Source organism: Prionailurus bengalensis, chromosome D1 (assembly GCF_016509475.1).
Source record: "Prionailurus bengalensis isolate Pbe53 chromosome D1, Fcat_Pben_1.1_paternal_pri, whole genome shotgun sequence".
Classification (NCBI taxonomy): Eukaryota; Metazoa; Chordata; class Mammalia; order Carnivora; family Felidae; genus Prionailurus; species Prionailurus bengalensis.
The window spans coordinates 60,238,370-60,255,653 of NC_057346.1; the positions used below are offsets into that span (position 1 = coordinate 60,238,370).

At 38.0% G+C, this 17,284-nt stretch overlaps 1 protein-coding gene across 6 annotated transcripts in view; it reads left to right on the plus strand.

The window, feature by feature from the left end:
• The window catches only part of STIM1 (stromal interaction molecule 1), a 185,902-nt gene that overhangs the window by 129,847 nt on the left and 38,771 nt on the right, over window positions 1–17,284 (plus strand). For all 6 annotated transcript variants that reach the window (XM_043580402.1, XM_043580401.1, XM_043580405.1 and 3 more), the window contains exon 3: window positions 2,201–2,315. In XM_043580402.1, coding sequence (XP_043436337.1) covers window positions 2,201–2,315 — 115 coding nt within the window. The remainder of the gene's footprint in view (window positions 1–2,200; window positions 2,316–17,284) is intronic.

Below are 17,284 nucleotides of genomic sequence, written 5' to 3' on the forward strand. Positions count from 1 at the left end.
TTAGTTTTTCTAAGAATCAACAAAATCTTTTTGCTCTGGGCTTTTCACCATGTCACTTGCATAATCCTTGTTAAAAAATAAAGTTTCTCACCAATTACAAATAAGAGGTTGGGGAGCTGGAGAACCTAACCCTTGTCAACTGAATTTAGATGAGGCTGGAGGGCACGAAGGGCTGTCTAGCCTGTGCATGTGAGCACTGCCTTTACCTCCTTATCTCACGAGACGTCTTGACTTCCTAACACCACTCCAGCCTCTGTGGGAGTGTAGCCAGGCCACACCCAAACCACAGGTAGAAGAATGGGTTAGAGCTGCGCCGCAATAGGTGGCCATTAGCCACATGTGGTCATTTAGCTCTACATTAATTTTTTTTTTTTTAAATCTCAGGGTTTGTGTGTGTGTGTGTGTGTGTGTGTGTGTGTGTTTGTCACACTAGCCACATTATGAGTGCCCAGTGGCCACATGTGCCTAGTGGGGACTGTTTGGACAGGACAGATATTGAACATTTCCATCATTGCAGAAAGTTGTTTTGGACGGTGCCATGTTATAGTTGTAGACACTCTCAAGTTCCTTGTGCCTAGCAGGCTATATTCTGACTCGGTTGAGAGTGCACCAGTGTGGACTTGCTTCAAACTTCTCTCCTGAGTCATTAAGACTTAGATGTCTTAATATCCCCAAAACCCAGGGGGAGGAAATCACCTCTTGATTATGGGTCTAGGTAATCTGTCAGTCGTCTGTTTGTTTAGATAGTAACATTTACTGATGTTACGCTGGGTCAGACCCTTTCCTAGACACAAAGGGTGAGAAAAGAAGGATAAGAGACATTTCCTGAAAATCCTACTAAACTATGTTTTAAAAACATAGTGATCAAAATTGCATATTTCTTTGATGTTTGAGGCTCTAGGGAAAACTGGGATCAAGTGTTCAATTTTGTACATACTAATGAGGTTAAGAATCTGGCTGAATGAGTATCTGTGAAGTTAATTACCAGTTAAATTTCTAAAAGCTTTGATTTGTTTGGCTTTTCTTCTTTCTTATAAGGGTGTATATTATGAAAAGAAATACCAGTAATTTAAAGGACAGCGTATATAGTACTGGGGGAAAATTTGGGCTGTAAAGTCAGATATCTTGGGTTGGAATACAAATTCATCACTTGAGCAAATGTTTGAGTTACCTAATGCTGTATAACGGACTTCCCCAAAACTCGGTGACTTCAAACAGCAACATTTATTTTGTTATTTATCTGCAATCTGGGCATCGCTCAGTAGGGACAGCTCATCTGTGTCCACTTGGCATCAGATGCAGTGACTCAAAAACTGGGGGCTGGAATCACCTGAAGTCTCAGTCACTTGTTTGAGTCCTGGGCTGGGGAGACAAACAGCTGGGCTGCTCAGATATCTGTCTATATTTCTATGTAGTCTTTCCATATGTTCTCCCCATAATGGTGGCTTTGGGGGTAGCCAGGCTTCATGTATGTTAGCTCAGAGCTCTCAAGGCATGTGTCCCAAAATGGAGAAGGCCAGGTGAAATCTGTATTGCCTTTTCTAACCTACCCTTGGAAGCCACTCGACATCACTGCTGCCATATTCTGTTTGTTAGAAGATGAGTCACAAATGTCAGCCTATATTCCAGGGGAGGGGAATTCTTCTTTTGTGGGAGGATTATCATAGAATTGTGGACATATTTTAAAACCATCATAGCAAGTAATTAAACCTCTCTAAATTTAATGTGATTTGGGGGTAAGTTGCATTATCTTAGCATAGTTCTGTTCTCGTTTGTAAAATAGGTGTGATAATTCATTGGTTGTGGGGATTAGATGAGAAAATATTGTAGAAGTTCTTGGAATATTGCTTAGTATATAAACAGGTGATCAAAAAATTGTTAATTCTTTTTCCCTATCCTTCTTCCTTTTTCTAGTGTATTGAATTCCAGTTAACTATCATTTATTATCTTTCCATAATTAAAAAAACACAAGGAAGAAATTGCTTATTCTTTTTTTTTTTTCAAGTGAAACATACAACAAAGAAGAAGAGGTAGTCTAGTTGGCAGCTAGGACATATGCACATGAAGGACATAAGAGTGATGTGGTACACTTATACATTGGGTGGATGGAATGTGCTATGGAAAGTTAGATGGCCTGTGTGGAGATCTCGGTGGGCTGACCCTAGGTATCCCTTGTGACTTGTGTGCTTTTTCCTTGCAGTTCCTGAGGGAAGACCTCAATTACCATGATCCGACAGTGAAACACAGCACCTTCCATGGTGAGGATAAGCTCATCAGTGTGGAGGACCTGTGGAAGGCATGGAAGTCTTCAGAAGGTAATAGGCAGCTTGGTTATCAATCCTAGTTGCTGTAAGGTTTAGAGAAGACAGAAGAAGATGGGCAGCAACTTGGCCTTAAAAGTACATGAGTATAAAATGCTTTGTAAAGAGCAAATTGTTAAAATGGTTCTACATACAGTCACTGAATAAGACTGAATCTAGTCACCATGTTGGGAAAGGGGGAAGATGCTTCAAATAGAGTTGGAGCTGCTCTTCATTAGAATTCTAAATGGTTCTATCCTATCCCCACCTGTCTCCTTCCTACCTACCACAGTCTCTGCTGCTTCTCCAGAGTAGGGAGCTTACTGGCCTTTTGAGGCAGCCCCTTCCTTCTATCAGTCTCTACTTGGTCTCAGCTCTGCTGAGTCCTAGATGATTCAAAGATTGGGTGGAAGTAAGATGGAATCTCCCCTGAGTCTTTTCTTTTCCAGGTTAAATAGCCAGGTTCTTTGAAGAAAACATGTTTTCTCAGCCTCTTCCTCCTCTTGGTCTCCTGCCTGTGAACATTTCTATTAATATCTTTCTTAGATCATAGTTCTTAGAGTCAGACACAGACCCGCAGGAATGGTTTGACCAGCACAGAGTTGAACAGGATCGCCAGCTTCTTAGTTCTGGACTCTGCACGTCAGCTAATGCAGTCTGATTTGATACTGGAGCCTTCAGCACTCACATCACTCTGCTAACTCATGTTGAACTTATTAAATAAAAACTTTAGTTATTTTTCATGTATAAAATTGTTAAACCAGGACTACCATTTTTTTTCCCTGAAACATTTGCTTCAGAGCTGTGAGTGAAAGAGCATATCTAATAGTGTGAAGCTTGACAAGGAAGGGAAAAACAGGGTTTTTGCGTCCTCTCCATCTCTATCTGTGGCTAGAGTGTCCTTTGATACTAACAGGATTGAAAGCGGTCTCTTTGCAGGGTCTCATAAGATAGGTCTTGATGCTAAGAAGGGTTAAACATAAGTGACCATCAGGGCCCTTCCTTTGCAGATGAGGAGCCTTAGGCCTAGATTTATAAAGTTTCTTGTTCATTGTCATGCATTTAGTACATTGTAAAGCTAGGACTCAGACCTGGACCTTCTGCTCACTGGATCAAGGCTTTTCCATGCCATCTGGGTTGAAAGCCCTGGTCTGGTGGTAGAGAAAAACCAGTTTGGGTAGGAATGAGGCAGTTTTTATTTTTGTTTTAATCTTACCTAGGATTATAGAATTTTAGATCTGGAAGGGATTATCTATAAGGTAGGTTGAGAACATTAAGTTTAAAACAAGAAGACCTGGGGGTGCCTGGGTGGCTCAGTCAGTTAAGCTTCCGACTCTTGGTTTCAGCTCAGGTCATAATCTCACAGCTTCGTGGGTTAGAGCCCCACATCGGGCTATGCTCGGACAGTGTGGAATCTGCTTGGGATTTTCTCTCTCTCCCTCTCTCTTTGCCCCTACCCCACTTGAGCTGACTCTGTCTCTCTCAAGATAAATAAATAAACTTAAAAAAAAAAAAAAGCAAGAAGACCTGGATTCTAGTCCTATTTCTGGCACGGACAGGCTGATACCTCTTATTAACTCTGTGTTTTTATCAATCTAGAAGAAGCTTAAGTTAGCTTTACAGACGGCTTTCTGGAAATCTTTAAAAGCTGAGTTCCTTGTGGGGGCTTTGTTTAATAGCTCCTGAGCAACTCAGGCTGTTTACTGATGAGAAATCAAGCAGTGAAGTGATCTTTGGAATTATACTGGCACTGCCAGGAAAAATCTTCTACTAGTACTGTTTAATTTTAGTTTTCTTCTTTTTCTGTAACAACATAAGGACATGGCGCCTGGGTTTTAAGAGTGGGTTTCATAAGTGGGAACTTGGGATGAAAGATGTCAGGGAGAGCATTCCTGGCCTTCTCAAAGCTCATACACAAGTAGCTGGGAAGGGAAAGTGACCAAGAGAGGGCAGAAACAGGAGTAAATCATAATACTAAAAAGTAGCCAAGACAGTTTTCTGGTAAGAACTTTATTCCTGGACTCAGCAACTATTTGGAACACTTCCAAGCGTGTTCTAAATGACAGGAAGATGGAAGACAATGGAATGAGTTTTGAGGAGTTGGTCCCCATTACTGATGAGCAAGGGATATTCCAGTGCACTGTGATGTAGCTCACAGCTAAGCTGAGAAGTGACATGTATGTATCATTTTAGGGTTTTCTCACTATGTGTCATGCCTGGTGGTTTGACAAGCTAAAAGTAAGAATCTTCATGGGTACTGTTCCTCCCAACAATTTGCTTCATTATTTAGAGCAAGGCCCCTAATCTCTGGAGTGATGATTTCCAGAGCTACAAAAAGCATGTAATACTCTGGCAGTCGCTCAAAGTGGCTGGTCTGAGTTTTGCTAGATGATATAGATATCAGCAGTGTTCATTTGTGTTCAGAATATTAGCTGACTAATGTCAGTACCATCTATGTGATTAGTTGTTAACATTTTCTGACTGATACTGAGAGCCAGTCTTTCCTTCGTGTTGTTTAGATTTTAACAGAAAAGCCTGATAATTGCTACATTAGCCAGTTCTGGACTTCAATAATAAAAACAGCAACAAGGAAGAAACTACTCCGATATTTACATGATATTTGATGTGTGCTAGCCACTGTTCTGAATGATTTATATATGTTAATTCATTTCTCACGAAAACCCTTTGAAGTATAAATACTATGATGGTCTGCATTTACAGATGAGGAAAATGAGGCAGAGAGTGTTTGATGAAATAATGTAATGCACTTCTTTCTAACCAGAGTTAGTACAGACTTCACAAATTAAGAGCGTAGTCCTCAGTAAGACTGCTCTCACTTTAGACACCAACCAGCCATAAACCCTGGGTGTTCCCAGCCACCTCTGCTCTGACCGACTGGCTACAAATCACAGTTCCCACTATCCCCTCAGGTTTGGTAATTTACTGCATGACTCACAGAACTCAGGAAAGTGCTGTACTTCTGATTACAATTTTATTAGAATGGATAAAAGTTAGGACCAGCCAAAAGAAGAGACCAATAGGGTGAGGTCTGGGAGGGTCCTGAATTTGGGACTTCTGTGTCTTCTGCCCCTGGAATCAGGACATATCACCCTCCCTAGCACATTAATCATGGATGTGTTTGCTAACCAGAAAGTTCATCTGAGCCTCAGGATCCAGAGGTTTTATTGAGGTCCGATTACATGGGCATGATTGATTGAATCACTGGCTGCATGACGGCTCTTCATCTCCAGCCCCCCTGTTCCTTTCTGATGGTTGGGCTGATAACTCCTGGCCCAAAGCCCCAATCCTCTAGTCAGCTGGTTGGTCTTTCTGACAACTAGTCCCCATCCAGAGTCATCTCATTAGCTCAAACTCAAGTGTGATCCAAGGAGCCCCACCATGAATAACAAAGATATTCCTATCACCAGGGAAACCGACACCAAATTGACACCAAATTTGAAGTGTCTTTGAAGACAAAGACCACCAGATTCTTTGTTGTACAAAATTAAATAAGAAGGAGCTGAACAAACAGGGCTGAGGAAGGATCAAGAACAAGGGGGAACTCCAGGGATCCCAGCAGCAGGGTCTAGGGGATTGGCTTTTTCTAATTGGCTACTCTTGGATGTCTCCACTTTGTTCATTTTTCATCTAAGTATCTTTGCTCAACAGTGAGATATGGTGGAGGGAAAATCAGATTGGCATAGTTTGTATCACAGACTTATTATGTAAGGTAGTGGTAGTGAGAGCTTAGACTGTGGGGGAGGGGGCAGCAATTTCCAGTCCCTCTAAGGCCCTGTGAGGTAGGGGGAGTGGTAGTTTTTTTAAAGGAAGGGATGCCAGGTAGATTTTGTAGAATCTTTGAGAAATAGAATTGTTTGCATATTTGAGCTAGGGGAAATAGTAACAGTGTCCTTAGAAGGGTTGCTGGGAGGACTGACTTAAGAGGACTCTCTTCTAAAGCATGGCTTCCATTCTTCTAAACAAAGTACATCATGTCTATTTTTTCTCCCCTTTCCTGGACATGAGATTTTAAAAGATGCTATCTGCCAAACTTAAGTAACAATTTCGTTCTCCATTTGCATAGATCAAAGACATATTAAACTATCAATTTTGATTCTAACTAAAATGATTCCAGCTAAAAGCAAAAGTACTTGGTATTCTAGTGTGACTCTGAACTTTGTCTTGAGAAAATGTTTACTTTCTACTGGAAATGATTTGGAAATAATTCCAAAGAATAATTTAGAAATAATAAACTCACAGATCTCCAGTTCTGTCTGTGCTATTCTTTGCAGGATGGGATTTTTCACAGGAGGCAGTGGAGCAGTACTGGCAAACCAGGAGGCTTTTAGAGAGAAACCCAGCAGAACTGGCCTTTCTCTGTTGATATAGCACAGCAGGGGCAAGTGGCATTGGACTTCTGTCTAAACCATTTCAGAAGTCATATCAGTATAAAAGAGTTGGCATCCCCTTTTTGCTTTTACATAAACCCAGTGAGACATATGTTTCTTCTGTTCCTTTAGCTCTATAAAAATTACTTTGCTAAGTGAATCTTCAAGTCATTTAGTTAACTGCCTCAGCCATTGTTGCTGCATTTTGGGGGAGAAAGATACAATTGGCTTTTTTTTCTCTTGGATTCTTTTAGATACTTTTTTTCCAATAACAAAAAACAATTAGAATCAATGCAGTGATTTAAAACTTATCACAGGCATTTTCTATTTATATTAAGTAGCTGCTTGAGGGTAAACGTTCTTACTTGTATCCCCATTTAATAAAGGAGCATCTCTCACCTATTTCTGTTACCAAGTCCTGAGAATTCTATCTCTCTTATATATATTTTATATGCATCTCCTATGATACTGCCTTAGCTCAACTTCATCTTTTTGAAAGATTTATTGAGTTGTAACTGATAATACAATCAGGTGTAAATATTTAAAGTGTATAATTTTTTAAAGTTTTGACACATGTATTCAGATGGCTATCCTTTATGAGATACATGCTTTGCAAAGATTTTCTCCCAGTCTGTGGCTTATCATTCTTTTAATAGTATCTTTTGAAGAACAGTAAGTTTTAATTTTTCTGAGGTCCAGTGTTTCAATTTATGCTTTTAAGAATTATACTTTTGGTGTCATATGTAAGAAATATTTGCCTAACCCAAGGTCACACAAGCATTTTCTCCCATGTTTTCCTCTAGAAGTTTTATAGTTGCAGGTTTTACATTTAGGCCTCTAATCTGTTCTGTATTAATTTGTGGATGTTAGTGTTAAGTATGAGTCCAAGTTCTTCTTTGTGCTTATGGGTGTCTCAGTTGTTTCTAGAACCATTTGTTGAAAATTCTGTCCTTGGGGCGCCTGGGTGGCGCAGTCGGCTAAGCGTCCGACTTCAGCCAGGTCACGATCTCGCGGTCCGTGAGTTCGAGCCCCGCGTCGGGCCCTGGGCTGATGGCTCCGAGCCTGGAGCCTGTTTCCGATTCTGTGTCTCCCTCTCTCTCTACCCCTCCCCCGTTCATGCTCTGTCTCTGTCCCCCAAAAAATAAAAAAAAACGTTGAAAAAAAAAAAAAAAAAAAAAAAAAGAAAATTCTGTCCTTTCTCCCACCGCATTGCCTGGTCTTTTGTTAAAAACCAGTTGTCCATATAAGTATGGGTTTATTTCTGGTCTTTGTATTCGGATCCACTGATCTATTTGCCTGTCCTTATGTCAATACCATGCAATTTTGATTACAATAGTCTTATAATAACTCTTTTAGTCAGATAGTGTTAGCTCTCCAACTTTGTTTTCTTTTTTCAAGTTGTCCTGGCTGTTTGATCTCGAATCAACTTGTCAATTTCTATAAAAAAAGCCTACTAGGATTTTGACTGGCATTGCATTGAATCTATAGCTCAGTTTGAGAGAACTGACATCTTGACAATATTGAGTTTTCTGATCGATGTATAAGGTATATCTCCCCATTTAGTTAGAATATATATTTTGTAGGGGTGCCTGGGTGGCGTAGTCGGTTAAGCGTCCGACTTCAGCCAGGTCACGATCTCGCGGTCCGTGAGTTCGAGCCCCGCGTCAGGCTCTGGGCTGATGGCTCGGAGCCTGGAGCCTGTTTCCGATTCTGTGTCTCCCTCTCTCTCTGCCCCTCCCCGGTTCATGCTCTGTCTCTCTCTGTCCCAAAAATAAATAAACGTTGAAAAAAAAAATTAAAAAAAAAAAAAAGAATATATATTTTGTAGTTTTCAGTGTACATGTCTTTCATACCTTTTGCCAGATTTATCTCTAATTATTTCATAGATTTTGATGCTATTATAAATAGTACTTTTAAAATTGTGGTAAAATATATAAAAAAGTTGACCACATAAATGGTATTTAATTCCTGATTGTTGTTTATATATAGACATATAATTGATTTTTATATATTGGTCTTGTATTCTGCAACCTTGCTAAACTCCCTTATTTGTGAGATGCCATCAGAGTTTAAACTGAGATAATCAAGTCTTCTAGTAAAGAAAGTTTTGTTGTTTTCTTTTCCAATCTGGATGCCTTTAAAAAAGTCTTCTTCTTGTCTGATTGCCCTGGTTAGTATCTCCAGTACAGTGTTGGGAGAAGTGGTAAGAGTAGGCATCATTGTCTTGGTTCTGATCTTAAGGAGGAAAGACTCCAGTCTTTCATCATTAAATATAAACATTAAATATAAATATAAACATCATTAAATATAAACATCATTAAATATAAAATATAAATATAAAATATAAATATTTTATATAAATATAAAATGTTTATATAAATATAAACATTTATCAGATTGAGGAAGCTATTACTAATTTGCTGAGAAATTTTTTATCAGGAATGGATATTGGATTTAAAAAAAATTTTTTTTAACGTTTTATTTATTTTTGAGAGAGGGAGAGACAGAGCATGAACAGGGGAGGGTCAGAGAGAGGGAGACACAGAATCTGAAACAGGCTCCAGGCTCTGAGCTGTCAGCACAGAGCCGGACGCGGGGCTCAAACTCACGGACCGCGAGATCATAACCTGAGCTGAAGTCGGCCGCTTAACCGACTGAGCCACCCAGGCGCCCTGGATATTGGATTTTTATCAAATGAGTTTTCTGTGTCTATTGAGATGATTGCCTGGTTTTTCTGTTTTTGTTTGCTAAGATGGTGAATTACATTGATTAATTTTTGAATGTTAACCCTGCATCCTTGGGATAAACCCCACTTGGTCATCATCCTTTTACTATATGGTTGGATTCTATTTGTTAAAATTTTATTTCATATTTTTATACCTTTGTTAATGAGGGATTTTGGTTTATAGTTTTCTTGTAATATCTTTGTTTTTGGTATGCTGCTGACCTCATTAAATTAATTGGGAAGTAGTCTTCAATTTTTCAGAAGACTTCATATATAATTGATATTACTTTTCCTTAAATACTTGGTAGAATTCACTAGTAAAGCCATATGAGCCTGGTGTTGTCTTTGTAGGAAGGATTTTAATGACAGTGTCAATTTCTTTCATAGGTATAGGACTGTTAGGTTATTTACTTCTTCAGTGAGCTTTTGTAGTTTGTGTCTTCAATTTGTCTATTTCATTACATTGTCAAATTTATAGGCATACATTTATTCATAATCTTTTCTTCTTATTATTTTAATATATTGATATACCCAAAGAACCAGTGTTTGGTTTCAAGGATTTTCTCTGTTGTTAGCTATTTCATTGATTTTTACTTTGATCTTTATTATTTTCTTTCTTCTGCTTACTTTGGGTTTAACTTGTTCTTTTCTGGTTTGTTAAGGTGGAAACTGAGGTCATTGATTTGAGACCTTTTCTGTTTTCTAATATTGGCATTTAGTACTATAAATTTCCTGTAAGTACTGCTTTAGCAGCATTTCACAAATTCTGGTGTGTTGTGGCTTTTTGCTTTTTCCTAACTGATTTATAGGTAGCATAGGCAGAGTAAAAATACCTAAAATGAAAGCACAACTGGTGGTAAATCCTTATTCTTTTTTTTTTTTTTTTGTTCTGATACAGTCTTCAATAACTTGATATCCCTCAATAATGTATTCCAATTTGAGGAATTATTTTGGCCCTGGAAATTCATGCCTCTGAAATCTGTCTTGTATCTTATATTCATCTAGTATTGGCTCTTCACCATGTTAGATGATATGTTTTATTTTTATTTTTATTCAACTCAAATATTCTATTTACTTTCTATTTCCTTTTTGATATCTTCTTTGATTCATGAGTTTTTTTTTTAGAAGCATGGTATGTAGTTTTCAAATGTTAGGGGATTTTCTAAAGATTTTTCTGTTATTGATTTCCAGTTTAATTCCATTGTGGTTTGAGAACATACTTTGTATGGCTTGAATCCTTTACAGTTTTTTAAAACATTTTATTATGTTTCTGAATATTATATATCTTGGTACATGTTCCATGTGCATTTGGCTGCTGTTGGCTGGAATGTTCAATAAATGTCAATCAGGCCATGTTGGTTGATGGTGTGGTTCATGTCTACTAGATCTTTGCTGATTTTCTGCCTAGTTGCTCCATCAGTTATTGAGGGGGAGTATTTAAATTTTCAACTATAATATTGGATTTGCCTATTTTTTTCTTGCAATTAGTTCTGTGAGTTTTTGCTTCATGTATTTTGAAGGTATGTTACTAGGTACATACAGATTTAGGATTATTTATTTATTTATTTATTTATAATGTTTATATATTTTTGAGAGAGACAGAATGTGAGTGGGGAAGGGGCAGAGAGAGGGAGACACAGAATCCAAAGTGGGCTCCAGGCTCTGAACTGTCAGCATAGACCATGATGTGGGGCTTGAACTCACTAACGGTGAGATCATGACCTGAGCTGAAGTCGGACTCTTAACCGACTGAGCCACCCAGGTGCCCCTGTTATTATTTTTTAAAAGTTTATTTATTTAAGGGGTGCCTGGATGACTCAGTCAGTTAAGCATCTGACACTTGATTTTGGCTCAGGTCATGATCTCATGGCTTGTGAGTTTGAGCCCTTCATTGGGCTCTGTGCTGACAGTGAGGAGCCTACTTGGGATCCTCTCTCTCTCTCTCTCTCTCTCTCTCTCTCCCTCTGTCTCTCTCCCTCTGTCTCTGCCCCTCCTTCACGTACCCTGTCTCTGTCTCTCCCAAAATAAGTAAATAAACTTACAAAAAAACAAAAAAACAAAAAAAAAAAAGGAAGAAAGAAAGAAAGAAAGAAAGAAAAAGAAAGAAAGAAGGGACTGGGTGGCTCAGTCGGTTGGGCATCCAGCTTTGTCTCAGGTCATGATCTCATGGTTCATGGGTTCAAGCCCCACATTGGGCTCTCTGATGATAGTTCAGAGCCTGTAGCCTGCTTTGGATTCTTTGTCTCCCTCTCATTCTGCCCTTCCCCAACTCGTGCATGTGCGCTCTCTCTCTCTTTCGCTCTCTCTCTCAACAACAAAAAACATTAAAAAAAGAAAAAAGAAATGCATTAAATATAAAAACACAAGTATATTAAAAGTAAATACATGGAAAAAGATACACAAAACTAATAATACTCAAAATAAAGCTATATTTATATCAAAATATCAAAATTATATCAAAATCTGATAGCACAGAGCCTGATGTGGGGCTTGAACCTATGAGACCGTGAGATCATGACCTGAGCCTATACTGAGTCAGACCCTTACCTGACTGAACCACCCAGATGCCCCTAAATGCATTTTTTTTAATATATGAGATTTCTTGTCAAATTGGTTTCCATAAATGCATTTGTTATAGGCAGTTTATGATTGGGTCTTATATTTTTTGGCAATCTGATAATCGCTGCCTTTTAGTTGGGGTATTTAGACCATTTACATTTAATGTGGATATTAATATGAGTAGATTTGAGGCTACTATCTTGCTATTTGTTTTCTGATATTTTTCCCTACTGTTTTTTTCTTCTCTTTTCTTTTTTTTCTGCCTTATTTTGGGTTAATGAGTAGTTTTTTATAATTCCATTTGATCTTTTTTTTGTTGTTTTAACCCTGTTTTGTTATTTTAGTGGTTGCTTTAGGCGATAAAATATGCATCTTTAATCTTTCATAGTCTTCTTTCTAGGGATGTTATTATTTTATTTGTTATTGAAATATAGTTGACAATATTTCATTAGTTTCAGGTGTATGACATAGTGATTCAACAACTCTATATATTATGTTTTACTCACCATAACTGTAGCTACTATCAGTTACCACACAATGCTATCTGCAACACCATTGATTATATCTCTATGCTGTACCTTTCATCACTGTGACTTATTCATTTCATAACTGGAAGCCTGTCCATCCCATTCCCCTTCACCCATTTTGCTCTTTCTCTAGCCCCCTCTCCTCTGGCAACCAACCACTAGTTTGTTCTCTGTGTTTGTTTTCTGGGTCTGTTTCTGCTTTGTTTGTTTGTCCATTTATATTCTTTTTTTAGATTCCACATATAGGTTAAATCATATGGTATTTATTTTTCTTGAACTTCCTTCACTTAGCATAATACCCTCCAGGTCCATCTGTGTTGTTGCATATGTTAAGATCTCATTCCTCTTTGTGGCTGAGTAGTATTTCAATGTATATATACCACATCTTCTTTATCCGTTCATCTATCAATGGACACTTAGGTTGCTTTCATATCTTGGCTATTGTAAATAATGCTGTAATAAACAGGGGTGCATATATTTTTTCAAGTTAGTGTTTTCATTTTTTAATGTTTATTTATTTATTTTGAAATAGAGACAGAGAGAGAGAGAGAGAGAGAGAGCGAGTGAGCATGGGGGGGGGGGGGAGAGGCAGAGAGAAAGAGAGGGAGAGAATCCCAAGCAGGCTCTGTGCTGTTGAGCACATGGGGCTCAATCTTGTGAACTGGGAGGTCATGACCTGAGCTGAAATCAATAGTGGGACACTTAACCAGCCGAGCCACCCAGGCACCCCAGTGTTTTCACTTTCTTTGGATAAATACCTAGTGGTAGAAATACTGGATCATATGGTAATTTTATTTTTAATTTTTTGAGGATCTTCCATACTGCATTCCACAGTGACTGCACCAATATACATTCCCACCAACAGCACATGAGGGTTCTCAAGAGCTATTATTACACCTTGTCACATATAGTGTAAGAACCTAACACTAGTGTACTTCCATTTATTCCTAAATCTTAGTTCCACTCTCTGCACTGTGGCCTGGAAATTCTTTCAGAGCCATAACTAGGACAAGTATATCACCTGCCTCATTTGTTTACCATCTCTTAAGGATCAATGTCCATTATAGCCTGATGTCCAGTGTCTTTAAAACCATTGTTTCATATATTTTGTCTTTTCTCTTCTTTTGGTTGTTTCAGGAGAGAGGGTGAATTCCATTGTAGTTACTTCATCTTAGCCTGAAGCAGAAACCTCAGCTTAATCACTTTGCTTGGATGCTTTCATACTGTACTTCTTGGCCTGTCTAGCTCTACTGCAGTTTGTCCTTCAATTGGTTCCAGAGGGATCTTTCTAAAGTAAATATCTGACCAGGTCTCTGCTTAAATTTTTCAGTGGCTTCTTATTTCTTATTTTTATTTTTTAAATAGTGAAACAAATATGCCAGAACACCAAATTTCTAGGTGGAAGAAATATTCTTAATTGGAACCTGGACTAATAAAGGTATTGCTAAAGATGTTACAAGTAAATTCCTGTGTAATCACATATGATAATCTTATGTTACTTGGAGGAGATAAATATTGGCTTTTCTATTCATTAGGTAACACTTGAGTTTGTGAAGAATTAGCAGTAAGCTTAGGTTACAACTGCTGTCTCATTTGGGACTTAACAAAATGAGGTAATTGAAAGCTTAGTAGTTGTTGATGAAACAAATTTTTATAGAAAATGCCATTGACTTTTTTTAGTGTTTATCAATGAGATGTTAAATGCTGAAATTAAATGTCCATTTGTAATCTCAACTGAATTATTTCAGTTGGGGGGAAAAAGTTCAATATGTATATATAAATAAAAACCTGGTGACCTTTTATATCCTGAGAGTTTCTTTATATTTTAATGCCATGTTTCTCCATCATGCCTTATTCACCTCTGTAGTATTGGCCCCCAAAAGTACTGTTTCCTCCTACAATTTGTGTAAACATGCCTTCATTACAAAAAAAAAAATAATAATAATCAGGGTGCCTAGGAGGCTCAGTTGATTAAGTGTCCAACTCTTGATCTCAGCTCAGGTCATGATCTCATGGTTTATGGGTTTGAGCCATGCATTGGGCTCTACACTGACAGCATGGAGCCTGCTTAAGATTCTCTCTCCTTCTCTCTCTGCTTCCTCCTTCAAAATACATAAATAAACTTAAAAGAATTACTTGAAGAAATTACTTAAAAGAATTATACCTTCTATATACCAGGCATTGTGCTAGATTAGTTCAGCATGTCAGGCCCATGCTTATCTCTGTGATCCACTTATTTTCTTCTTTTTTACCACTCTTCATCACATCTACTCTATAGCTACACTAATTTATTTGCAGTTGGGAGGATATGTCGTTTCCTTTCATCCCATGTTGCTTTCATAGATACTGTTCCCTCTGTCCCTCCCCCTTGTTGATCTGATTAAATCCTATTTGACAAGACTCAATTTAAGTCTTCTTTTTATTTTCTCCTTTTATTCTCTTTATTTTACATATTCTTTTCATTCTTTCTTTTATTTCAAGATTTTATTTAAATTCAAATTAGCTAGTGGATAGCATATAGTATAGTATTGGTTTCAGGAGTAGAATTTAGTGATTCATGACTTACATATAGCACCCAAAGTATACCCTTCTTTAGGAAATCTTCCCTGGAGACCATAGTTTAGGTTTAGGTGCTTTCTGTGCTCCCACATCTCCTTACCCTTATCTCATCACAGCATTTAGTACACTAATTGCAATCATCTATTTCCTTGCCTGTTTTCCCACCAGATTGCTTGAGGACATTACCTTATATGATTTTATATCTTAACACTTTGCACAGGGCCTGGTCCAGCATAGGGATGTGGAAGACAGAAGTTTGTCCTTGGCTCTACCATTGTGAGATCTTACACAAGTTGTTTGGCTCATTCAACATTCCAAAGCCTAGGTTCTCTTACTGCTTTGCAGCCGTGTAGACCGGGTTTGTGCTGGGTAGCCTAGTGGGCCTGTCACATGAGGCCTTGGCCCAAGTGCCAGATTCTCTTTACAGTGATGATTCAGGAGTTGAAGTTGACACCACATCAGAAAACTAAGACCCCTGCCTCCCTCTAGGTGCAGGTGGCAAACTGCTAGTGAGAGCCAGAAGGAAACCACTTAGAGAGACAATGGGCAACAACGTGTCTTTGCTCACATTTCTTCCCTCTGGTGAGCCTATAGGTGTATCCACCCAGATTCTAACCAGTTTTCAATATCTATCGCTTGTTGAATGAATGTATATTTCTTCATTCATATATATGAATGAAGACGAAATTACTACTGAGTTTGTGTTAAATCCTAGGTGTTTTCAAACATATGAACTCATTTAATTCAACAACTTGAAGAGATCAACACTGTTAGATGGTAAGCTACCTGGGTATCTGTCTCAATCACTGCTCTGTTTCCAGTGCCTGGCACAAAGTAGTACAAAATAAATGTTATGAAAAAAAAAAAAATAAATGTTATGAATGACTGGAAAGAAATTTTATAGAAGGGGAAATTGAGGTTCAGAATGGTTAAGTGATTTACCCAAGGTGATCCATGGCCAATAGGATGGAAATCAAAGTCTTCCAACTCCAAATCTAGTGCTTTTTCTGATAAATTTGACAATTAAATTCCAGCGTTCTAACATGGCCAGGTATTTGGAAATCCTGAATGACTTCATTTTTTGTGGCTATTCTAAATTAAAGTAGGAGAGTTTACTCATTTTACATAAAAATCTTTCTCAAAGGGAAAAGGCCTTTTCCTATGAAGCATGGTTGTGGAGGCCAGGATAGATCTTTACTATCCGAGAAGCTAACTGATCATCAATTTATAGAGTTCTCTGTTGATATGTATAAGTGCTTAAAAAAAAAAAATTCTCTCCTTTACTTCCATGAGAAGTCTGTGGGGGGCAGTGATGCTGTTGGTGGGAAAACATAGTGGAAATCCTGATGGGATGTGCTACAAGTGATCCAGGATCTACAGATTGCCTTCATTTGTTAATTCATTCATTCATTCATTCATTCATTCATTCACATTGATTCTCTTGTCCATTCAGTAAACTTTACAGAGTATTTAGAATGATCTAGCCCTGTGTTAGACATTGGGGAATACAGAAATAGAAAAGACATGTTCCCTACCACCATAGTGCTTATATATAGCACAATGGAGAAGAGAGACATGTGACTAATAATAACAATATAACATACATGTTAGAAAAGAAGTCCAAATAAAGAAAGTGCTAAGTAAGCAGAGAAGGGAGTGCTAGTGCTCATATTTTGAAGGTTTTAGAAGAGAGGATTTAGAAATGAGCTCCAAAGCATTTCCACAATGAAGAACTGGAGCTAGGTTTTAAGGATTAGTTGGTGTTTGGCAGTCCACAAAGAGGGAAAAGAGCTTTTCTGGAAATAGCAAAGACCTAGAAGTCTGAGAGCAATGTCCAAAGATGAGTAGCAAAATAGTGCAAGACACTGATTGTAGATCAGGTCTGCTAAATTCAGAGCAACAGCTGAGGCAGCATCCAGGGAAGAGCTGTGAAGTTCAGGTCATCTGTTTGGTATGAGTTTGACTGTTTACCCAGTGGTTTCCAGCTTCATAAGATAATCAGCTAGGTGCTAGAAGAGAATACTGTAGCTTATGCTCATATTGTATTTATTTCATTCTTTAATGTTTGTGTATGTTTTACAGTATACCTAATGTCAGTACATGAGTCTGATTTATAAATAGATAGTCCTGTGTTGGCAATGTATGCTCCAAATACAGGTAGGTTATGTCATTAAAAGGGTTGGAGACTACAAAGTTAATCACCTTATACACTTGTCTTATGAAGGA